At 43.6% G+C, this 25,048-nt stretch overlaps 1 protein-coding gene across 1 annotated transcript; it reads right to left on the bottom strand.

Moving 5' to 3' along the window:
• On the bottom strand, window positions 1-24,435 carry LOC116746889 (protein FAM90A1-like). Its single transcript, XM_032618656.1, has 6 exons — window positions 24,297-24,435; window positions 22,993-23,049; window positions 2,457-2,530; window positions 1,831-2,030; window positions 1,287-1,392; window positions 1-690 (listed from the first exon to the last, which is right to left on the bottom strand). The coding sequence occupies exons 1-6, from the start codon at window positions 24,433-24,435 to the stop codon at window positions 1-3; spliced, it is 1,266 nt and encodes a 421-aa protein (XP_032474547.1).
• Window positions 24,436-25,048: the final 613 nt, after the last annotated feature.

Genomic DNA, 25,048 nt, shown 5'->3' with positions numbered 1-25,048 from the left:
TTAGCTGCCATTGGCGTGTCCCTCCCAGTCGCTGTCTTCAGAGGAAGAAGACACCTGAAGGTCATCGTAGAGGACACTCCGGGGGCCAGGGGCCCAGTGTCCCTCAGGCTTCCTGCCAGTGGGAGGAGGGGCTGACTGCTCAGGACGAGGCAAGGAGGGAGGCGCCACGTACCTGCAGCTCCACCGGCCTTCGTCTACTCTCACGAAGAGTATCCTGAGAGGCTGGCCTGGAACATGGCTGATGGGTGGAGGATGGTGTCTGGTGCAGGCTTGGACACTATTGGGGCGAGATCTGTCCAGTGGAGGTTTGAGGGCAAGGCTTTGCCCCTGGGCAGGTGTCTTCCTGCTGACTTGGGGGGTCCCTGTGGGTCCGGTTGTACTGGGTGGAGGAGGGAGATTCTGGGAAGCCCCCAGATCTGCTGTCAGAGTGCTCTTCTGGGGAGTCTGGATGGGGCTGAGTCTAGGTTTCTTTGGGGGGTTCAGACATGTCCGGATGGGGATCTGGGCAGACCTCTTGCCTGGGGCCTTGATGCTGCTTTTGGAGTCCTGGACCAACCTTCTGCTGATGAGAGACACTGCAGGGTGGGTGGGTATCCTGTCATCCTTCCTGACAGGTGACCTACTGGGGAGATGTGGATCCCGGAGGGGTTTCCTCGTGGATGCCTGGGTGAGCACGGGCATGTTTGGATGCTGTAGGAGACCAAACAGAAAGGCCAGACATGAGCATCTTCTCTCCATCCAGGAAAAATGAAAATTAACCAAAACCCATCTCATAGGAATTAATTGTATGTGATGAGATACTCAACCTCAGTGGTGCTCATGAAAAAGAAAGTTACAATATCACCTTGAGACATTTCTGCATCAGCTAGGCAAATACAAGGAGTTTAACAATGTCTCTTGTTAAGTAAGTGGGAACAAGCTTCTTGTGTACCCCCTTCCGAGGGCTGCGCACAGCTTGGTGTTTTGCGGGCACTTTGATGGCATAATAAGTTTTGATGGCCAGTTTTGGAGGATGAATCACAATTTACAGATTCGTGTTCTAACTTAAAGGATTCTGCTTACGGAATGCTGCTGATAAAATCACTTCCATTTACCAAACAGCATATTCTTGCCAGCCACGCAAGTAAGAATGCAAAATCAAAGAAACCGAGGAAAATGGCATCTGAAAAGTACTCTAAGTGATCACATTGGTTGGAAAAGAATGGGACCCGCTCCCTCCCACAGAAGGGGATAGAGGCCAATTGTGTTACCCCAGAAGAAGAAAGAGCGCGAACCAGGAGACTGACCCTCAGGTAGTGGCAGGATTCTGTCCCCTCCTTCCAGTACTGCTGCCGCCACCCTTGGGGTTTCCTGGGAAATCTCTGGAGTAGCTTCCTCTGCTGCTCTTCTTTCCTGCAAAACAAACCACGTTAAGGGGCAGAAACCCAATTTCCTTGTCACAACTGGGACCAACGGTGCTGTGGCCCAGCTCCTTTCCAAGTCTGGGGGTGACACCGGACCTGAATCCCTGTGCTCTGTGAAGACTCCTCCACCGCTCATATCCTTCCCCCGACTCCAGGATTCCCTCCTGGGTTTCCCAGGAATTCCTGTCTATTTGTCCCTATGGCCTTGGGGCCTGTCAGGTGCAAAATTGCATGTGTTCTCCACACCCCTCAGTGACTTCAAGGCATATTCTGAGCTCCTGAGTGTGGCACCCTCGGGACATGGCTCCTGTTACCCCAATTTCCCTGTCATTTCTAGAGATGGCTCGGCACCCAGTGTAGAGAAGGAGACGAACCGTCTCCAGCGATTTCAACCCAAAGCTTGGGTACCACCCACCCCATTGCTCACCTTTGCCTTTCACCCTTCTCTCTCTCAGCTGTGTTAGGGGTCCCAGGCGTCTGCAGGTCCTGCAGCTTCCGTGGTTCCAGGTTCTCCTTGCCAAGTTTGGAGCCCAAGGGCTGGGGGGCCAGGGCCCCATGACAGCGCTTCATGGGGCACCTGAGGCTCCTCGCTTTGTGCCCAAAGGCTCCGCAGTCCCTACACTTCACCTGTGGGTGGAGGGGAACAAGGTCAGTGAGTCAGCGGAACCCACAGGTGCATGTGCAAAGCGAACACAAGGACAGATGGAGAGGGATGAACACTGGTTCTGGAGAAAGGACAGAAGCACGCGGCCCCTTAGCTGCCAGGATATTTATGATACTGTGGTGTTTCCCAAAGTCTCTGCCAGGGAGCATCAGAGGAGGAAGGGCTGGTACCCTAAGTGTGCACAGCAAGACCCCGATTGAAGGACTTGGATAAAAGCAGGCCAGACATCACGCTAAGGAGGGGTCAGGTGGCCCCCGTCTCTGAACGGCCCCGTCTCCCTGGGGATGAGGTCCCAAGGCAGCTGTCTTTGGTTGGGGCTGGGCAAGGGAGTTATGGACCCAGCTGTTCCAGGCCCAAACCCTGTTTCCGGAGTCCATGCCTCCACTTACCCTGGGGTCTTCATCCTTTGGCGGGGGAGCCACCTGCCTCCCTGTGCCCAGGTTTTGCTTCTTCACTTGCTGGACTTGAGAGAGTTTGCAGGGACCCAGCTGTCTGCAACGACTGGCCATGTTCCCCACTCCTCGGTGCTTCTTACTTTTTGAATTTCCTCTGTATAAAGAAAGAGAAAACTGTCACATTCATACAAGTCACCCCTGCCCCCTCCACACAAATGGGGTCGTGAAAGCTCACGACCACTAAGGAAATCCAGGTTCCTGATACTTTGACTTCTCTGCCCAGACATTTCTCCATTCTCTCCAGACACCTACCCACAGATGAGGACCCTGACTTGAAATTTTAGGCAGAACAGTGAATTTGGATTTGCATCCTTGAAAGACTAAAGTTAGAGACTTTGGTTACATGTATAACTGTCTAATAGATATGAGTGAGAAAAGATTTCCCCACACATACAGAAATACTTATGCTATGGAAAGGCCACATTTAATATTGACACCCAGGCATTTGAAAACCAAACATAAGTTTGATAACTCCTTGAGAATTGGGCTCTCCCATCTGACATCAGAGAAGGCAGTTCTCAAATACAAACTCACGTAACACAATTATTTTCTCCTCTGCTAGCTTAGACGGGGCACAACGCAGCGTCTGAACTGTTTTCTGAATCCTTCACCCTCAGTGTCTCACTTTTACCTAGTTAATAAAATGTGAAATACGTGTTTCAACTGAGGATGAATGGAACATTTTTAGGCTTTCAATGCCTACAGACAATCCCACCAAGTTTTCATAACTGCTCATCCAGTGCCCCGCATCAATCAGAATGCTAGGATGCTAAGTTCCTTAGAATTTGAATCTTCACGTAATAAGAGCATTCAGAAGGATATATTTTTTCAGCCTCTGTTCTCAAAACTGCTACTGACGTTAAATGATCTAGATCATTATGTGACACCATACTTAAAACTCAACTCAAAATCTATGAAAGATTTGAAGATAAGGCCTGAAATTGTAAAACTCCTAGAAGAACACAAAAGATATATGCTCCTTGATATTGTTCCCAATCAATGGAAAAAGGAATAAGGAAACAATAGTATGTATATTCTGTGGAAATCTATTCAGCCATAAAAAAAGCTGAAATCTTGTTATTTTCCGGAACACGGATAGAACTTATTGTTATGATGCTAAAGAAAGTCAGAGGCTGAAGGTGAATACCAAAGGACTTCACTCATGCGTATGATGGTAAGAACAAACAAAAAGGAAATAAACCAACAAATTGGTGAACAAACCAAATGACAAAAACAGACATATCGATTCACAGAACAGAGTAGTGGATACCAGGGAGGAAACGTCAGGGGCCAAGGCACAATGGTAAAGGTGGGCAAATGTGTAGTGACAGTGGAGAGGAAAATTTTGGTGGTGAGCCTGTGTTAAGGTTTACAAAATTTTAAATGTAATACTGTACAAATGAAACATCTAATATTGACACCCACTGTTAATGCAATTTAAAAAATAAAATTATAAAAATAAAGACACCTTGGGACTTCCCTGGTGGCGTAATGGTTAAGAATCCACCTGCCAGTGCAGGGGACATGGGTTCGAGCCCTGGCCTGGGAAGATCCCACATGCTGCAGAGCAAGTAAGCCCGTGAGCCACAACTACTGAGCCTGCGCTCTAGAGCCCACGAGCCACAACTACTGAAGCCCATGTGCCACAACTACTGAAACCTGCATGTCTAGAGCCGGTGTTCCGCAACAAGAGAAGCCACCACAATGAGAAGCCCTCGCACCGCAATGAAGAGTAGCCCCCGCTCGCCGCAGCTAGAGAAAAGCCCGCATGCAGCAACGAAGATCCAACACAGCCAAAAATAAATAAATAAATTAAAAAAAAAAAAAAGACACCTTACCCTATTGCCAGGCCAAATCACTACATATCTTCAGTGTGGACTTCTTGTTCTGAGGGATATGCCAAACACAAATTTAAAGCAAACTACCCTGAAGTCCAGCTGTGCTCCTCCTCTCTGTCAGGAGAGTATCAGGGAGGTGGGTGGAGGAGTGCAGCTTTGAAGGGGGCTGCAGACGGGTCAAGGGGGAATTTCCTCTCCCAGCAGACCTGATACTGCTCCAAGGTCGCATGACCTTGTTAAGGGTTGCTTAACCAATCAACATCATCTGTCACCTTTGCTCTGACCATGTCTGAAGACATGTTAAGAGAAAGAAATAATTCGTGATTTCACTCATGTGTGGAACACAAAAAGCTAACAAACAAAAAGAAAATAAGTAAAAACAACTTTAAAGAAGAAAAAAGTTGACACGATAACAAATACAAAGATACACAGACCCAAGTAATGGAAATCAGAGGAGAAGCCACGGGCAGAGGCAAAATGGACAAAATGAGGCAGCTAGATGGTGACAGAGGAAAACTGCATTTTTGGTGCTGAGAAGGTGTATGGTACACAGAAACTGAAATGTATTGCTGTGCACATAAAACTTACTAAAATTATAATGGAATGATACCTAAGTTAAAAAAATTTTAATTAAATTATAAAGAAATTAAAGAATCGATACTCAACTGCCTAAAGCCACATCACTACGTAATTTTATTCTTGTCCTGTTTCCTTGAGGGACTAGCTGAACACCAAACTTAAATCACACAACATGAAACTCAGCTGGATACCTCTTCTCTCAGTAGATGCTCAGAATGGTGGGTGCTGGACACTCTCCACCTGAGGAGATGCAGCTTTGTGGGTGGCTGAGGAAGGAATTTCCCTTTCATGCTGACTTTATACTACTCTAAGGTCACAAGACCTTGATGAGGCTTATTTTTAACCAATTAACATTATATGTCACCTTGTATTTATCAATGTCTTGAAGACACATTTAGAAAAGAGAAATATCTTATGAATTCACTTATATGTGGAACACTAAACACAAATACAAAAAGCAAATAAGTAAAAAACGGTTAAAGAGGAAAACAAATGACATAAAAGCAAACACATATATTCACAGAACAGAGCAGTGGATATCAGAGGTAGGATCAGGGGGGTGGCCAATGAGTAAAATGGGTCCACAGGATGGCAACAAAAAAACTTAATGGTATACCGGGGTTGAAATATATTTTTGTGCACATAAAACTTAGCTAACATTTTGACCGAATGGTACCCTACAAAAATAATTCAATTAAAAGATTAAAGCGTCTGCGCCCCATTGCTTAAACCACATCAGTACATATTTTGTCTACTGTCGGATTTCTCTGACAGAAAAGCTGAACGCCACATTTAAATCAAACAACCTGAATCTCAGCTGTGTACCTCTTATCTGTCAGTAGGTGCTCAGAATGGTGGGTGCTGGATACTCTGTGCACCTTTGAAGGGGGCTGAGGACAGGTCAGTGGGGGAATTTCACTTTCAAGCTGCCTTTGAGTCTGCTCCCAGGTCACATGACCTTGATGAGGTTTTTCTTAACCAATCAAGGTTACGTATCACCTTTACTCTAATAATGTCTTGAAGACACATTTAGAAAAGACAAATACCTTACGACTTCACTCATATGTGGAACACTGTATACAACGAAAAAACAAACGAGTAAAAAAAATTAAAGAAGAAAGCAAACGACACAAAAACAAACACATATATTCACACAACAGAGTAGTGGATATCAGAGGGTAGCAGCAGGGGGATGGCCAATGAGTAAGATGGGTCCACAGGATGGCAAAAGAAAAAACCTAAGTTTTTGGTGCTGATCAGTTTTATGGCATACTGGAGTTGAAATATATTTTTATACATATAAAACATGTAATATCATAACCCAGTGATACCATAGAAAAATAATTACATTAAAAATTATCCATGACTCATTGCATAAAGCCACATCTATACATATTTTGTCTAGAGTCCTGTTTCTCTAGGGGATACACTGAACACCAAATAAAATCAAACAACATGAAATCCAGCTGGTACAGGAGTTGAAATATATTGTCATACACAAAAAACTTATCTAATATTATAACCAAAAAATACCTTATTAAAAAAGTCTACTGAACAATAAATTGAAAAGAAACTAAAGAATCCGTATCCTTTGTGCATAGCCACATCATTATTTTTACCACTGCCCTGTTACCTGAGGAACAAGATGAACACCAAATATACAGCAAATCAACCTGAAATCCAGCTGGGTACTTCCTGTTGGTAGATCATCAGAAATATGTGTGCTGGACAAACCCCACTGGACACAGTGTGGGTTCCAAGGTGCCTGAGGAAACGTCCGTGGGAGAAGGGTCCTTTTCTTGCTTGCTGTTATACTACTTCAGGTCACGTGATCCTGTTAAGACATTTGTAGCCAAGGAAAGATATCTATCCCTTTTTTTTCTTACCTTGTCTCTAAGGAAGGTTTATACATTGTGATTTATTGTTATCATGCATTTTAAAACTAGAGGGACACCTGTACATACTTTTAAGAATAATTATGATCTGAAAGAAAATTAAACATTTTTGCGTATGCTTATTTTTTCCGAGAATCACAATTTTTACTGTGGTAAAACATGCGTGGCATAAAATTTACTGTTTAATCACAGTGAGGTGTCAAGTCCTATGGCATCAAGTGCACTCATGTTATCCTGCAGCCATCAGCACCATCCATGTCCTGATAAAAAATAGACAGGAAAAAGAAAGACAGCATTTTCCCACATGGAACAAATAATTATGCGATGAGAAAGCTGCATTTAATATTGTGGTACATGCAACTGAAAATCAAAGGAAACTATGATTACTTCTTGAAAATTTGACTTTCCCATCGGACATCAGAGCAGGCCATTTTCAAGTACAAATTCACTCAGGAAAAACATTTCCTCCTCTATTAAACTAGAAGCTTCACAGCTGAGCTTTAAATCTTTTCTCTTCAGTGTTTCTTTTTTATCTAGTTTCTGTTAATGGAAGACAAAGAGGTTTCAGCTAAGAATGAACAAATCCATTATTTAGGCTTTCAATGCCTACAGAAAATCCCACCTTGTTTTGATAACTGCTGTTTCAGTTCCCCACATAAATCAGAATGCTGATTTACATGCCTTCTGAATTTTCATCTTCTTGTAATAAATAGTGTGAAGAACGATGTATTGTATCAGTTTCTGTTTTCAGAATTACCCTTAAAAATAAACAACCAAGGTCACGAACTCACACCATACACAAACCTGAACTCAAAACACATGAAATACTTGCATATAAGACCTGAAACTGTAAAAATGCTAGAAGAAAACAGCGACAGTACACTCCTTGAGATAGGTGGTCATCAATGGAAAAACAGATAAAGAAGAGGTAGTAGGTATTTAATGGAACACTATTCAGTCATAAAACACTTGACATTTGCCATTTTCCACAACATGGTGGGGACCTGGAGGATATCATGCTAACAACATAAGACAGGCAGAAAAGACAAACACCTTATGACTTTACCCATATGTGGAATATTAAAAAATTACAAGAAAAAATAAAGAAAAAAATTAATGATGAAACCAAAGGGCACCAAAACAAACACATAGATGCACAAGACAGAATACTGGAAACCAGAAGGGAAGTGGCAGGTGGAAGGCCCAATTTGTAAAATGCCACAAGATGGTAAAAGACAGAAACTAAGTTTTTTGTCCTGAGCAGGTGCATGGTATACAGGAGTTGAAATATATTGTTGTAAACATAAAACTTATCTAATATTATAACTGAATGATACCTCAGTAAAACAATAGAAATGTAAATTTTTAAAAATTAAAGAATCTTTACCCCACTGCCTAAAGCCATATCACTACATATGTTGACCACTGTCCTATTTCTCTGGGTGATTAACTGAACACCAAATTTACTTCAAACCAACCTGAAATCCAGCCGTGCTCTTCCTATCAGTCAGTAGAATCTCAGAAAAGTGGGTGCTGGACAAACCCCACTGTCGAGATGCAGTTTCCAAGGTGGCCGAGGAAGGGTCCATGGGGCAAGTTTTCTTTCTGAGCTGACTTTTATGCTGCTCCAAGCTCACAGGACCTTGTGAAGCCTTTCGTACCCAGGGAAGGAAATCTGTCACAATCGATAGACAATAGAATTTGTTGCTCATCCTCCTCACACAGGACTGTTTTTCACCCTGACTCTTCCCCAGAATCCCTTGTGGAGATTTGAAAAGTAATGATGGGTCAGTATCATCCTTGTATGTGTTCCTGTAAAGGGACTCAGGCCTGTGGTTTGGGAATTGTGCTACTTTGTGCTACAAGAACACAAGTTATCCCAGTGGATATCCTGGAAGAATTTCCCTTGAGATTTATGTTCAATATTGGTTTGTGTTGAAGGATAAATTCCAAGTCCTGCAGACAAAGTGGGGAGATCTGCTTTGTGAGAACATTCATTTTTTTCTTGGGGAAAAGTACATTGCACTAATTATTTAAAAAACGGGCTTACATGATGGCTGATAGTTTTAGGCATTTTATATTCCTGGAGGCTTATTCCATGAGCTTATGTGGGGGTAGCGAGGCTGGGTTCCTCTTTAGTGAGACTGCTGGGTGCATAATTCAGAAATCAGCTGAATAAGATAGACAGTACGATCCTGAAAGGAACTCTTCATCCACTTAGCTCAATTCAGAGGTTTTGGGAGAAAATAACAAAAGATATTTCTGAGGTCTGGGAGGGCAGAGATGCCTGTCTCTTTAGCCCCCGGTGGTTTCCATCTGCAGAAATATGTTGAGGGGCCTCAAAAAGTGTAGGACTAGATAGATGTCTTTGAGACTTCCTCATGACCTTGCCTGACCAGGTTGGTGACATTCTGGGAAACCTGGCCAGTGGAGCTGAAGATCAGAGCTATGTCACTACCAGGGCCTCAAAGGGTAGATGGGGTTGAGGGATGTTGAAATGAGTGGAGGTGAGTTGTGTGGAAAGAGCTGTGGAGAAAGGGGACACTCAAAGAGTGGGGCTGAGTCTCTGCCCACTTTCCAGGAGTGCAGATCTGAATCCCTGTGTTTACAGGGGCACAAAGAAAACCAGATACCAACACTTGGCTCCTTTAGCCACAGACTTTATTGTTTGAATATTTGCAACTATTATTCTATACACAAATTTTAATTTCTTCCAAACTCTACATTCTGTATTGCTAGATCACTTCACTCTCCATTTTATGCTACATTTTCATGAAGAGGTATTTCCACAAATCACAATTTGCCTGAATGTGTGTTAAAGGATTCTTTAAGAGGCTCCCCCTCCCACTCAGAGGGTCAGTTTTTTCTGATACGAAATCTAGCTGTACTTCCACTTTGATATTTAGGATTGCTACATCCTCAGTGTGAGAATTTAATGTTGACTAAGAAATAAGTGATCACTGAAGACTTCCCTTCCTTCACGACACTGAGGGTGTGTTGTACAGTCTGAGCACACGTGTTCCAGAGAGGTTGCTCTATGAAGAAAGAATTTCTCATGACTTTACATTGACTCACTTCTTCAGGATGAATTATTTATAAGTATGCTTTGGTGTTGCTCAACATACTTGGGTATTTCTCAAGAGTTTACATCTTCGTTCTTGTTTTAGTGTTTATTTCTTGGAGGAGTTTCTTGTGCACATCAAGCCTGGTGATCAGCTGAATGTTTGTTAACAGTCATTACAGTCTTAGTTGTTCTCCACCTGGAGTTGGCCCGTGTTGAAGAATAATTATCAAAAAAGAACTAGGGGTTGGTTATCCTCTGCTCAAGTCTCTAGGGCAGGGGTCCCCAACACCTGGTCCACAGCCTGTCAGGTACGCGGCCGCACAGCAGGAGGTGAGTGGCAGGAGAGAGAGCCAAGCTTCATCTGCTGCCCCCCATCACTCGCATTACCGCCTGGACCATTCCCCATGCCACCCCACACCCCCCCAGCCTGTGGAAAAATTGTCTTCTACAAAACCAGTCCCTGGTGCCAAAAATGTTGGGGACCACTGCTCTAGGGTCTTTAGAGTGGGGAACTGTTGCTGAAAACACCCATATTGTATTTATAGAGTGAGTTCTACTAAGTTACCTAAAATTAGGCCAATGATTAAAGGCTTTGCCACAGAGAGAGGGCACGCACGTATGGATCCACATCCACAGGTGATGCCTGTCTGGACTGAGGAGTGTGATGCCTGAACGAGTGTCCATATTGATTACAGACAGAGTTTCTTTAGTGGGTGTGAACCTTGGTGTGGTTAAATGCTAAAGGTATGCTGGTGTTTCATCCACATTCCTCACATGTATGACGCCATGTCATCTCAGGTCAGAACGTCTACTGAGGGCCCTCCTGACTTTCTCTCCAGTGCTGGCTTCCCTCATGTCGTCTCAGGGAAGAGTCACGACCGAAGCATTTCCCACACCACTGACATTCATAGGGCCTCTCTCCAGTGTGGGTTCTCTCATGTCTTCTCAGGTTTGCATGCTGACTGAAGGCATTCCCACACCGCTGACATTCATAGGGTTTCTCTCCTGTGTGGGTCCTTTTGTGCCGAGTCAGTTCAGAAGCTTGAGTGAAGGCCTTCCCACACAGAAGACATACATGTGGTTTCTCTCCAGTGTGGATTTTGTTGTGTGTGCGAAGTCCAGAACGTTGACTAAAGGTTTTCCCACACAGATGACATTCATAGGGCTTCTCTCTGGGATGGATTTCCTCATGTCTTCTAAGGTAAGAGATTTGACTGAAAGTTTTCTTACATAGACAGCATTTATATGGCTTCTCTCCTGTGTGAGTTTTCTCATGTCGTTTCACGAGGGGAATTTGACTGAAGACTTTCCCACACACACGACATTTATATGGTTTCTCTTCAGTGTGAATCATCTTGTGTTGGCTGAGCCTAAAGCAAGTACTAAAGGCTTTCCCACATAGAGGACATTCAAACGATTTAGCTCTAGTGTGAATGTGATCCTGTCCGTCAAGGAATGACCCTTGACTAAGTGATTTTCCATGCTGTTTGCTGACATTACTTTTCCTTCTTAAGGGAATTGGTGAATGTTGAGGTGAAGATCTAGGAGTAAATTCATCACTCAAATCAGTCCATCCAACAGGATCCTCTTGTGTGTGAGAAACCTGCTTTGGGAAAGAGATAGGAGGCTGTTACTGGTTTGTCCACATCTATGCAGACACTCATTCCTCTACATTTACACCCTAGAGCATCAGTCAGTTGTAGTCTCCTGTTAAAATGTTTCCAGTGTCAGTTGCATGCACATGTTGTGTTACTCCCTTGCAGGCACAAACGTTCTCTTTTATAGTTTCCCAACCCAGATACCAGATTAATTTTGAAGACTTCAGTCTGTTGTAAAGACTATGAGATGAGCAACGTTTGTGCAACGGCCTTTTTTTCTTAGGTCTCATGTTGTCGTTTTGAGTTCATATTAATTTCTTAACTGATTTCAGCCTATCCAAAAATATTCCCAGAAAGAGCTCAATCTCCACTTAATTACATACTAGCAATTGTGCTCAATTGCCAACTTATATCACTGCCAGGTCCTTCATTTAGATGACTGTTGTTCTACCCATGAAACTTACCATTGGCATGGTGGCAGATATGTGCTTCCTGTAGACACTTTGCGTGAATATCATTTCTTGTCTAAGCAGGCTTTCACCATCTAAAGAAATGGAAAAAATATAGATTTTAGAATGGCATTAGGGAAACAGAAATGTAAACAAAAACCAACGTCCATGTGAGTATCTTTCAAAAGTTGGCACTTAGTTGGAGAAACAATGTATAATAAAGAAATACTCAAGGTAGTAGAAATACTTTAAAAGTCATTGTCTATTAGAAAAAAAGAGGATTAAAATATAAAAATGTCATGTGGTGGAGAGACATTGGGTCAGCAAATGATGGAAAACACATTAAATGGGGCGATCAGAACAAGAATCACTATGTGAAAGTTTAACTGCAGTGAGTCCACAAGCACCCTTTTCCCTAAAGAATAGAAAATGGCAGGAAGTAATATGAATTTTCATTGCTAGATGCAAGGAATGATAACAACATGAAGAATTTCAGCCCAATGTCCTCACTTCCAGTTTAGAATATATCGCTCACTTCATAAAACTTTCATTTGGTGTTTCCAAGGACTTAACACACTGACTGAAACTCTTTTTCAGTGAAGCACAGGCCCCTGATTCTTACCTGGACTCTGGCCTTGGAGGCATCCTGTTGCTTCACTCCACAGCTCTTTTCCTTGTTCGAGCTGGGAAATCACATCTGATTTGCTGATCTGATTCCCTGTTTGATATGAAAAAGAAAAAAAGTGTTGGATTTTGAGTCTGGGCTAATTACCCTTTGCTGTGCTCAAGTCCAGGGTAAGGGCAAGAGGAAAATACAAAGATAATTGAAGGTCAGTGCCGGCAACAACATCTTCAACAGACAAAAGAGTGAAGGTCCTTCAGCAGACCAGGAGGAAATCCAGAGCAGCAGCAAACACAGTGAGACCCTCTAGCGGCTGATGCCTGTGCACAAGTTCAAAGAGAGATTACAGAATCCTCAGTGTTTTCCAAATGGGAAAGATTAAAAGACTCTACAGTAGGCTGAATATCACTTTCAAACAGGAGCCAGTAAGGATACGCCTTACAGGAATCATCAAAATTATGTCATATACACGACTCTGGTCTCAAGCCTTCATGGAGTGACTAGAACAGAAGAATCATTTTTAAAATATTTGATCCATTTACTTATGCATTAAAATGTCCATTGAATCCCCAGTTCTGTTCTGAGTGTAAACACTGAGTAGCAACAAAGGTATGAAATGTGGCCAAGATTACTTTCCAGTGTAGTAATGCAAAGTGCCGTGAAAAGAAACATCTTCGTTTTAAGTAGTTATGAGGACTATCAAAGAAGCAGGAAGGACTTGGAGTGGGACACGGGGAAGCTGATCTAAATGCCTGTTCGGTGAGTGAATGAATGCCGTGAACACACGTGCACGTACATCCGTGTTGACAGACTCACCTACGGAGACCAGGTGAGTGATATTTTCCAGCATCACGTTTCTGAACAGGGTTTTCTGGGATGTGTCCAGCAGGGCCCACTCTTCCTGGGTGAAGTTGATCGCTACATCTTCCAACGTCACTGATTCCTAAAACATCAGGGATGTTCTGGTTTAGACAGAGCAGTCCCTACCACTGTCCAGGGTGGGAGGGTTGAGATGAGGAGGTGATGGGGTCTGGGTGGATAAAGGATCACGCTCTGTGTGGGGTTCCCCTCGGTTCTCTGCCAGCGCTGAGCTGGTGTCTGCCTTTCAGGTACATTCACAGAAACCTACACACTCTGACGTCATGAAGCTTTATTTTACAGAAATATCACTTGAAGTGTGTTATAATACGACATGGACATTTTTTTTTAATAACCTGGGAATTAGGACTTCCAGACAGTTGATTATAAAATACTCACTTGAAAATTTATAACTCAATTTCTGTTCCCTAATAATTTCAAGGAACTCTACAGATTCATGACAAGACAAACAATAACCATGATGGGCTACTTTGAAAACATGACTTTTGTCTTAAGTTATTTGCCTAGGGGAACCTTTCATTCCCCAAATATGAACTGCTTTAATAACTTGTTATGAGCTTTAAAACATCCAAAGTATTTTTCTATTAAGTGGTTTCTGTCTAGCAAACCTACAAGAAATACATTATTCTATCAATCAAGACCTACGAAGGAATGCCTAGCATTCCTCAGAAGTGAACAAGATTCATACAGAACTAGGTACCAGGAGGTGTTTCCTCTTAATGCTATAGGACACGGGTGTTCATAACAAACTCTGAGGTCAGATGGTTCAGAAGCATAAGCCGGGGACTCGGGTAGCTGGAGTGAAGGACAGACCTAGCCTGACCATCGCTGTGATGGGAGGACTCCCACTCTCTACATTCTCAGGGACTTAGACCTTAGTTATCACGGTTTCTCTTGTAATCTAATCTTGTCTCCATGCTGAAGGATGAAAGAAGCCTAGTTATTGGTTTTGTTTTCTCCAGTTTTTAAAAAATCTATAAAAGAACCTAATTTTATTCTACCTACTCTAGTCTTTCTCCTTTCTTTTTAGAAAAATTAAGAAAATACTCCTCCCTACATATTCCTTCCAGTTACCAAATATGAATAAACGGTTAATTACTAACAGGTATATAAAATGTGTGATTTGGGGGAGGAATGCTAATGATAGCTTGGTGACTTTTTCAGAACTCTTCAGTAGTGCATATATACTGAACAATTGTGAAAGGTTTCAAATAGAGAAAAAGTAAAATGATTCCCCTTTAGTTCTAAACCTGTGTTCTGCTCTTGTCAACACTGAACAGCCTCACACCAGGTGGTGTAACACTGGATTCGTTACATCACAGGCTGTAACCTCTGACTCTCCAGGGACTGGAAGGTCTGCTCCTTCCTCAGCTCCGCTACCTGCCATCACCAACTCCTAAGCCTAGCACATCCAAAAACGGTCAACAAGTTAATCTTTGTTTGCCAATCAGGACAAGGGTTGAACGAGTTAAAAGAAGTTTTCTTATCTCTTCTGTAAATACATATGACTAGTGCCGGCTCTCATAAGTTTAATTAAAGAACGAGATTAGTTTCTGATTAATCCTGACCCGTGATAACTATCCCAGAGTCCTAGAGCAAAGTAATCTGAGCTCAGATGACTGAACACTGCCTGACTACACTTAGAACATACGAGCCAGTTTGAAAAACTCATCCATCTAATGGCACTCGGGGTGTAGCTTCGGGAGAAGGAGGCGTCGCTACTCACCAGAGGCTCCATTGTCAACAACTTAGCCGCCAGGAGTCTTTCTCGGGATTTCACTCACAGGCAATCTAAGCACTGAGCAGGTAAATCTGAGGATGGAGAAGAAGCCATGAGACTCCAGTCCTGTGCAGAATTTCTAGACCCACCTGAAATGGAGCCCCAAACTGTCACCTGGGCGTGACCCCCAGCCCCTCAAACCAAAATAATTGATGCGCTCTAAGAATCTTCGTTGCAGGGTAACATGTTAGGAGGATGTTAGATGCACGTTAGAAGGACGTGGATGCTAATAAAGAAGGTCAAACTACAGATCTCTTACAAATAAGCCATGATAAGCCTTGAGTTTTGTGTGTTCAGCGGCCTGGGGTATCCAGAATGATTCAATGTCCTCCTTAATTCAAACTCTCGGGAATCGTGACTCATGCCACATGTAGACGGTGGTTTCCTCCTGCAGGGAAACACTCTGCAACTCCTCAGATCGTTCTCTTGCCTCATGCACCCACAGATAAACTACATATTATGACCAACTAACTCATTTACCCAGGACAATTCACTATGCCTTAGGGACCCCCAGGAAATACTGTGTGGGATTTGGATTAGCCAGAGAACATGGGAGTGTTCAAGGAGGGAAGGAAGATCTAGGAAAACGAATTCAGACTTGGCCGTGGATTATGTTTGGTTTTGACATCAAGGCACATTCAGAGTGAAATGGACGGTTATTTTTTCCTCTCAGGTTATTTACTCTATAGATGGATAGGAATACGTAAGCCCCTGTCTGTTATGCAAGAAATCCCCAGGCATGTGCAACAGGGCATCCCTCTAAGCAGAAAGAACCAATATACCTAGGAATCCCTGTGCAACTCCATCTCTCAAGTAATAAGAATCAAAGGTTAATATTTATTAATTTTTTTAATAATTAAAATAAATACCTCAAGAGATTTATTTTATCTTGAGATACTTATTTTAAAATATCTATCTCAAGACATGTAATAAACAAATGAAGAAAATTGCTTGATGAAACCCATAAAAGGAAATTAATCCAGAAAGGCAGGAAATGAAGTATTTACAACAAAAAATAACACATAAGATACAGATCAACGTGCCAATAGAACTTTGCAAGGTGAAGGAAGTGCTCTGTATTTGCATTGTACGATACAGTAACTGCCACACATGTGTGGTTATGGAATACTTGAAATTTAAGTAACACTACAGAGGTAGTGAAATATAGCTATTTAATTTTATTAATTTAAATTTTATAGCCACATGTGGCTGGTAGTGACCGTATTGTTGGGACCAAAAAAGACACAAATAGTCAAATCTAGAATTATGAGAGTGATAAAATAAATCTTGGCACAATAAAATTTAAAGACCATAAGAAGATGCTTTGATAGGACAAAAGTCTAAAGACAGAAATGACTTAGACAATTTTAAGGGAATGAAGCCATCTCACAACTCACTGTTTGGAGAATTTACCAGAACCCAAAATCAGAGGAGCTAGTGAAGCTAAAATAGATTCAGAGGCAAGTTCCACCGCAAGCAGCCAATTCTTCTTCCTCCACCATCCCAAACTGCTCCTGTTCTGTTTTTCTTCTGGGGACAAATGTCTCTTCTGTTTGACTTTCCTTTTACTGGAATCCTAATCTGGCTACATTCCAGGGACACACCCTAACTAGACTCTAATAGGGCTTCAGTCTGTGAGCCACACACCCTGTTCAATTGGATTGGATTTTCCAGACTGATAAAAAATTATAACCCTCACACACGGTTGGAGAGCAAAGATGAAACGACATTGTAAAAGGATATTAGGAAAATCCATTTATCCTTTTTCATCCATAAATACTTTTGAGTGCATTCTATGTATGGGGAAACATTCTGTGTCTTGGAAATAAAGCAGGACATCAGACATAATGGAATTCTGTGTACATGAAGCTGGAGTTCCCTGGAGGAAACATGTACTTACAAATAAAATGAAAGATGAGAAAATATGAAAAGCTGAAATGTAAATAATGAGGTGACAATATAAGTTATATTATTGGGATGGAGAACTTGACTCTTAAAGCACTGGCTATGTAGAACTTTCAAGAATATGTTAATAATTTATTAATTGTCCAAAGAAAATGGGAAGATAATTTTATACTTTATTTCTTGGTTAATGGAGAAATCAATAAAAAATGTCCCTACATAGTAAAATATAGTAAATAATTTTACTTCCAGGCCATTCACAGTTGATTTATACATTTTGTAACAGGGAAGAACAAAATCTGACTCCATGTTGGATCTGTTTCTTTTACTTTAACCTTTGCTCTCTATTGCTTTTGTTACTATCTGTCTGTAGCTATAAGCATACATAATAGCCTGCCTCTGGGAACCCTGTCCCTCTGCCTGAATGATAAACTATAGTGCCTTTGTTCAGCTCACAGGGAGAAATTCTGACCCTGTCCACCCGTGAATGGCTGCAAGAAAGAAGAAATTAACACAGCCCCCTCCCCAGGCTGGCCAAACCAGGTGTTTTGCAAGACTTATGGCCTTTCTTACTTTACTTCCTCACCTTCTCCCCCTCTATGTTCTATAAAAGAAACTAGCATCCAGACCCTGATAAGATGGTACTCTAGGACCTAGTCTGCTATCTTCTTGGATGCCGGCTAAAGTCACTATTCCTTTCCTCAACACCTCATCTCCAATTTATTGGCCTGTCATGTGGCGAGCAGAGTGAGCTTGGACTCGGTAACAAATTTGGCTTAGCCAGCCAAGAGCCTTGCTGATCATGGCTAGCCGGCCCCGGTTAGGAATTTTGAGACAAGGCCCTAGCAGCTTCTGGGACTATTTCTCCTGAGGATCTTCCCTTCAAAATTCCCTGAAGAGGCACCGGCTACCCCAGCACTTGGCAGTTGGAGCAAGGAATCAACAAACTTCTGAGAGACTCGCTCTTTGCAGAGTATGTAGCTCTCGTACTACTGTGAACAAATTCCCCCCTCAATTTGTTTTGCATTTGTTTGGGCTACCCTGTTGGAGAGGGGAATTGTTCTTGGACTCTACCTGATTTGGGAACCTGTTCATTTGCCTGCATCGATGTTGGAATTTGTTTGCGTGTTTTGGTGTTATCAAACTTATTAAAAAATGGGAAATATTCCATCTATCCCAAAGGAGAGCCCTTTGGGGCGTATATTAGATAAATGGGCAAAACATAGCCATGAGCCTATGACTAAGAAAGAGGTGATATACTATTGTAATGGGGTGTGGACCCAATATATGTTAGGATCAGAGGACAGATGGCTCCTGAATGGCCCACTCAATTACTGTACGATCTCGCAATTAGAAGTGTTTTGCAAAAGACCAGGGGAAAGAGACGAGATTCCATATGTAGAAGCATTTATGCTATTGCATCAGGAGGAAAGGAGTCAGAGGGCTGCACCCTTATAGTGCAGCGGTCGAAAGGAAACCCAAGGGCAGACCTAGACAAAAGAGCTTTAACAAAATTCAGGAGATAAAACAAAAACCCAATGAGGATCCATCGGAGTTTCTAGAAAAGATTTATCAAGGTTATAGGCACTACACAGATACAGACCCTGAGGACGTAAGGGGCCTTCATTGGACAAAGCGCCCCATATATAAGAAAATTACAGAAGTTAGATGGTGTATGTGGAATGAACCCTTCTCAATTAGTACATGTTGCTTTTAAAGTGTTCAACAACAGGGAATGACGACAGAAGCAAGAAGGTGCAAACTGAACGGCAGCTTTCTGGCAGCGGCATTGGATTCCTGGAAGGCGAGTAACCTAAAGGACGGTAAGCAACCATTGGGGAAGGGAAAATGTGCTTACTTCAAGGAGGAAGGGCATTGGAGAAAAGATTGCCCGAGACTAAAGAATAAGAAGGAGAATAATAAAAAGGAGACAGGAGCCTCTCACATGGTGGAAAGAGAGGAACACTGATACTGAATGAAGAGGCCGGGGGACTCCCTTGGACTTGAGGCATCCGATTCTAATTTCCCCACTGGAGGCCCGGGTAACTTTGACAAGTGGGGAACAAGTTGGTTGACTTTCTGGTAGATACGGGTGCCACATATTCTGTGGTAAATACTAAGGTTGCACAGAAAACATCTCAGTCTATCGTGGTCATGGGAGTTTCTGGAGAAGTACAAACCTGTTTGTTCTTACAACCTCTAGAATGCCAACTAGGGGACCTCACCCTGAAACATAGCTTCTTATATATGCCAGATGTCCAATACCCCTTTGGGGATGAGATCTCCTTTGCAAAAGGGATGCTGGGACACCTAATCTAAAATAATATACCGAGACAAGAGGCCCAAAAGGGAATTTAGCCAATTCTGGAAAAGTTTTCAAAAGCAGGACTGATTAAACCTGGCAGGTCCCCCCATATAACACCCCTATCCTCCCAGTCAAAAGGCCAAACTCGGGCTTCCCTTGTGGCACACTGGTTGAGAGTCCGCCTGCCGATGCAGCGGACACGGGTTCGTGCCCCGGTCCGGGAGGATCCCACATGCCGCGGAGCGGCTGGGCCCGTGAGCCATGGTCGCTGAGCCTGCACGTCCGGAGCCTGTTGCACGTCCGGAGCCTGTGCTCCACAACGGGAGAGGCCACAACAGTGAGAGGCCCGCGTACCGCAAAAAAAAAAAAAAAAAAAGGCCAAACTCAGCAGAGTATCGCTTTGTCCAAGATTTGAGGGCTATTAATGAAATAGTCCAAGACACACCCTGTGGTACCTAATCCATACACTCTGCTCACAACTATTCCGGGAGAATACGGCTGGTTCTCAGTCATAGACTTAAGAGATGCTTTTTTCTGCATTCTTATTGCGGAAGAATCACAGCAGCTAGAAGTAAAACATTCCAACATAGGTAAATGGGTACGTCAGCCCTTCCATATCGTTGAGGTAGCCACCCAATTCTTTGAAAAAAAGAAAAAATACTGTCCTTGCTTTACAAATCTAGTCTTTACAGGACCAGAGGTGTGGCTCCAAAAATAATCCAAAACCCACCAATCCTTTTACCGCTCCCCAAACCTTCCTTACTTATCTTAGAAAGTCATCCTAGGAGAAACTGCCTGTATCTTTGAGATGCAAATGTCCTATCTGGTCTTGTCAGGAACCCTTATCTCTGCCATCCTTTTAAAAGAGGGCAAGGTATAAATAGAAATCCTAAGTGTCTTTTCTGTAAATATTAGTAAAAAGATTGAGCCGTCTAGACAAGCGAGCTTGATTTGCTCCATCTGCCAGAAACCCAATTTTAATCCAATCTCTTTTGTAAACTGATGGGTTTTACGTTGTTGTACCTGACTCGGGGCTGAAATTTTGAAGTGAGAGCTATGAGGTCTGTTGGTGTGTTTGTATGTGTCTATGTGTGTTGTAGATGTATGGTATCACCAAAATTAATTCGTAAAAGAACTCTACTTAATTGACTAAAAAAGAAAAACAAAACTAAGTACTTATATGCTCAGGAATACAAAACTGGCCAGGATGAATTTTGGGCTCATGTAACCTAGAAAATATTCAGCATCAAACTGATACCTGGTATTGAAGGTGGCTTTAGCTTGTTGATCTAATTAATACAGACCTGTCTTCAGAGTCATCATTATTGAGTATAATACTTTCACTGCACCTAGTGTTCCTGGTGAATTTCAGGTTCTTTCTTTGTCATGAAAGAATTTGGAGATGAAGTGATAGGTAAGAATCAGATTTATTTAGAGAGAAACACGCTCCACAGACAGAGTGTGGGCCACCGAATGCAAGAGACTTCGAAATAGGGCATGGTTAGTTTTTTTGTTGTTGGGATTTTTTTGGTTTTGCTTTGTTTTGTTTAATTTATTTTATTTTTGGCTGCATTGGGATCCTCCCGGACCAGGGCTCGAACCCATGTTCCCTGCAATGGCAGGCGGATTTTTAACCACAGCACCACCAGGGAAGCCCCACAATAAAAGATTTTAAAGGCAAATACATAGCAGATCACTTAAAGGGTAAAGAACTTAAAACCTGTTACCAAAGGCAGTTTAACATTTTAAGAAAACTTGTCCTTTTAACAGAGAAAGGCCAAATTCAGGTTTTGCACCAGCTTACATTTAAAATTCATTTACTCAATTAAATTTATTCTAAACCTAGTCAATGCTGACCATGCACAAAACTCTTTTCTCAGGGTTCACTTTCCACAAAACTTCCATCACTTTCTGTATCCACCCCTTTATTTTTTTCCTTCCAAAACCATCCAGACTTACTTTCTTTTCCCTTAATAAAATGCAATTCCATTCCTCATACCTTCTTTACTAAAAACACACACCTTACTTTCCTTAAAAGTTTTTTTCACATCGAGTTACTTTCCTCGTTGACAAATTTTAACAGATAGAATGAGGTCTTATTTCACCTCTAGTAAACCTAGGTACAACAGAAATATTATACTTAACATTGATGACTCGAAAGACATGTCTATATTAATTACACCAACAAGCTTAAGCCATCTTCAATGCCAGATACTAATTTAGTATTGAATATTTTCCAGATGACATAAACCTGAAATTCGTTCTGGCCAGATCATATTTCTGAGTATTTATATAAGCTACAAGCACTTAATTTCCTTTAAGCCAATTAAATAGAACTCTTTTATGAATTAATTCTGGTAGTACCATGCACCTACAACACACATAGAGGTATACGAACACACAGACCGAGACTTCATAGATCCCATTTCAAAATTTCAGCTCTGTCAGGTACAACGTAAAACCCATCAGTTACAAGGGGTTGGATTCAAACTGGACTTCTGGCAGATGGAACAAATCAACGTCACCTGTCTAGATGGCTAAACCCTTCTTACTAATGTTTACAGAAGACACTTAGGATTTCTAAGTGTCCTTTATCCTTCACAAGTCAAGTTCTAAATTGCTTTACCCTCTTTGAAGTTTGCGTTTTATTTTATTTTATTAAAAAATTTTTTTTGTCTGCGTTGGGTCTTTGTTGCTGTTCGAGGGCTTTCTCTAGTTACGGCGAGCGGGAGCTACTCTTCGTTGTGGTGCACGAGCTTCTCATTGCGGTGGCTTCTCTTGTTGCGGAGCACGGGCTCTAGGCACATGGGCTTCTGTAGTTGCAGTCTCAGTAGTTGTGGCGCATGGGCTTAGTTGCTCCGCGGCATGTGGGATCTTCCTGGAACAGGGATCGAACCCGTGTCCCCTGCATTGGCAGGCAGATTCTTAACCACTGTGCTACCAGGAAAGTCTGAAATTGCATTTTAAAAGGATGATGGAGATAAGGGTTCCTGGAGAAGACCAGGTAGGGCTGGAGTATTACAGGGAGATTGGCATGGCACCAAAAGCCTGTATTTAATGAATTTTGAGATTAGGGGTTGGAGGCCTTTGTTGAGCCTCTGGTTTTGTAGGGTATTGGCACCTGGAAGGGAAGTTTCTAGTGTCCTTTAAGGTGATTTTTATAGGAGTGACAAACTTTGCCTTCTCTGGGATTCCCTGATCCCAGACCTGCGGAGCTATAAGTTTTTTAATTTGGGGGGGAATATTTTGGGTTGGGCTGTCCATGTCTTGTGTAATACATAGTCCAGCCAAAAACATTCCTTGGCTTTGGTTTTCAGAGACTAAGTGTTGACCACAGGCTGAGAGAAAATCCCTTCCCAATAATGAGCTGGGGCATTCAGGCATGACAAGAAACTTGGGAGTTACAAGAATTTTTCCCCAGGTGCAAGTTAGAGGGGTTTTAGTTTTGGCTTTCCTTCGACCCCAACAATAGAGCAGATTACAGGGACAAGGGGCCCAGCGTGAGAAGTCAGGACAGAGTAAGTAGCTCCTGTGTCCACCAGAAATTGGACAAGCTTACCTGCCATGTCAATGGTCACCCGCGGTTCCTCCCGTGTGATGACGACGGTAAGGCCAACTGGCCCGAGGCAGGGGAACACAATCAGATTCACGGTTTGCATCAGACCGAAACTTTCCGGACCACCCAGTTCCAGGAACTGACCTGGGGACCTTCCAACCGGCCCAGGCTTCCCGCCTTTCGAGGGGCGGGACTAACGGTCCCAAGACTGATGCAACCGGCACCGGATGTTGCCAGGATACCCGAAGAGACCACCAAATAAGAAATACCCTGCGCCCTCCCAGATTCACCACACCCCTTTCCCTTCTTCCCCTATAACATCTTGCCCAACCCTCGCCCGGGTGCGACTTCTCTGACCCCTTTCTCTCGGACCAGTGAACCTCGCCCGGGAGCAGCTTTCCTCTGTTTCGCGGTGCCGTTTGTTAAGATCCGACCTTACATTTGGTGCCGAAACCCGGCAGGGGTACAAAGCCCCGCGGGTTACCGCGCGGGCCGCTCCTCCCCTCCCCCAGGAGACAACCAGGGAACCTCTACTCATCCACCCGACCCGGCAGAAAACGGGGTAAGTCCCCTCCCTTGTTCCCTCCGACCCTCAGAGTCCCTGCCCACCGGACTCCCTGTCCTTAATCGCGGCCGCGTCAGGGACTTCTCCGTCCTCTCTCCGGGCCTCGGGCAACTGTGGAGACGTCCCAACCGCCTGACCGCCCTCCGACCTGCCGTGAATTGGAGACTGAGACCAGGGACGCCTCTCTCCCTCTCCATTCACTCAGGGACAGACTGGGGGTCATGGGAACCTCACAATTGAAACCAGATTCTAAGACGCCCCTGGGGTGCCTCCTAGCCAATTTTACAGCCCTCGCTATTTTCCTGAAGGGACTTTGGATTTTAACATCCTCCGTGATCTAGGTAATTACTGCCGCAGGACGGGCAAATGGTCTGAGGTCCCCTATGTCCAGGTTTTTTGGTATTTGCGCTCCCGCCCCTCCCTTTGTGTCAATTGTTCTACCTCTCAAATCCTCCTTGCCAAACAAACATGTCCTCTGCCCTCTGAAGGAGGTAGCAGGAGCGGAAGGACTGGTCAGAGTCCATGTCCCTTTCTCTCTCCAGGACCTCTCTCAAATTGAAAAACCATTAGGCTCCTTCTCTGCCGACTCCTCCCACTACATCAAAGAATTTCACTACCCATCTCAAGCTTACGATCTAACCTGGCACGATATCTTTGTGGTTCTGTCCTCTACCTTAACCCCTGACGAGAGGGAAAGAATTCACACTGCTGCCCGAAACCATGCAGATCAGGTTCACCTTACCGACAACTCCATGCCTGTCGGAGCCACTGCCGTACCTGGCACCGATCCAGGCTGGACTTCTCAGGATGGCCAAGATGGCCGTCGTAGACGCGACCTCATGATCCAATGCCTCCCGGCTGGCATGCAGGCTGCCGCTCATAAGGTGGTCAATTTTGAAAAACTAAAAGAGATAACCCAAGAATCTAACGAAAATCCAGCTATCTTTCTCAATCGCCTTACAGAGGCCTTAACTCTCTACACCTAGCTGGATCCCGACAACCCGGCAGGGGCAGCGGTCCTAGCCACCCAATTTATCACCCAATCAGCCCCGGACATCCGAAAGAAATTAAGACGGGCAGAAGACGGCCCTCAGACCCCTATTCGAGATCTGGTAAAGATGGCCTTTAAAGTCTATAATGGCCGTGAGGATTTGGCAGAATCCAGCCGACAGGCTCGGATGCACCAGAAGGTGGCCCTCCAAACCCAAGCTCTTGTAGCCGCCCTAAGGCCGGCCATCTCTCATGGATCACAGCATCCACGGGGTCCGCAAAAGGCAACCCCGCCGGGGGCCTGCTTCAAATGCGGAAGAGAAGGCCACTGGGCTCGCCAATGTCCCAATCCCCGACCTCCTTCTAAGCCCTGTCCCAGCTGCGGGCTAACGGGCCACTGGAAGAGTGACTGCCCTACGACTGGCCCTCCCTCAGCGTCTCCACACGGGGGGCAGGCCGACCCAAAGGCATTACCACTCGAACTGCTGGGATTGGCTGACGACT

This window comes from Phocoena sinus, chromosome 21 (genome assembly GCF_008692025.1).
Source record: "Phocoena sinus isolate mPhoSin1 chromosome 21, mPhoSin1.pri, whole genome shotgun sequence".
Taxonomy (NCBI): Eukaryota; Metazoa; Chordata; class Mammalia; order Artiodactyla; family Phocoenidae; genus Phocoena; species Phocoena sinus.
The sequence above is the reverse complement of the archived record's forward strand: the minus strand, read 5'-3'. Positions and strand labels throughout refer to the sequence as shown.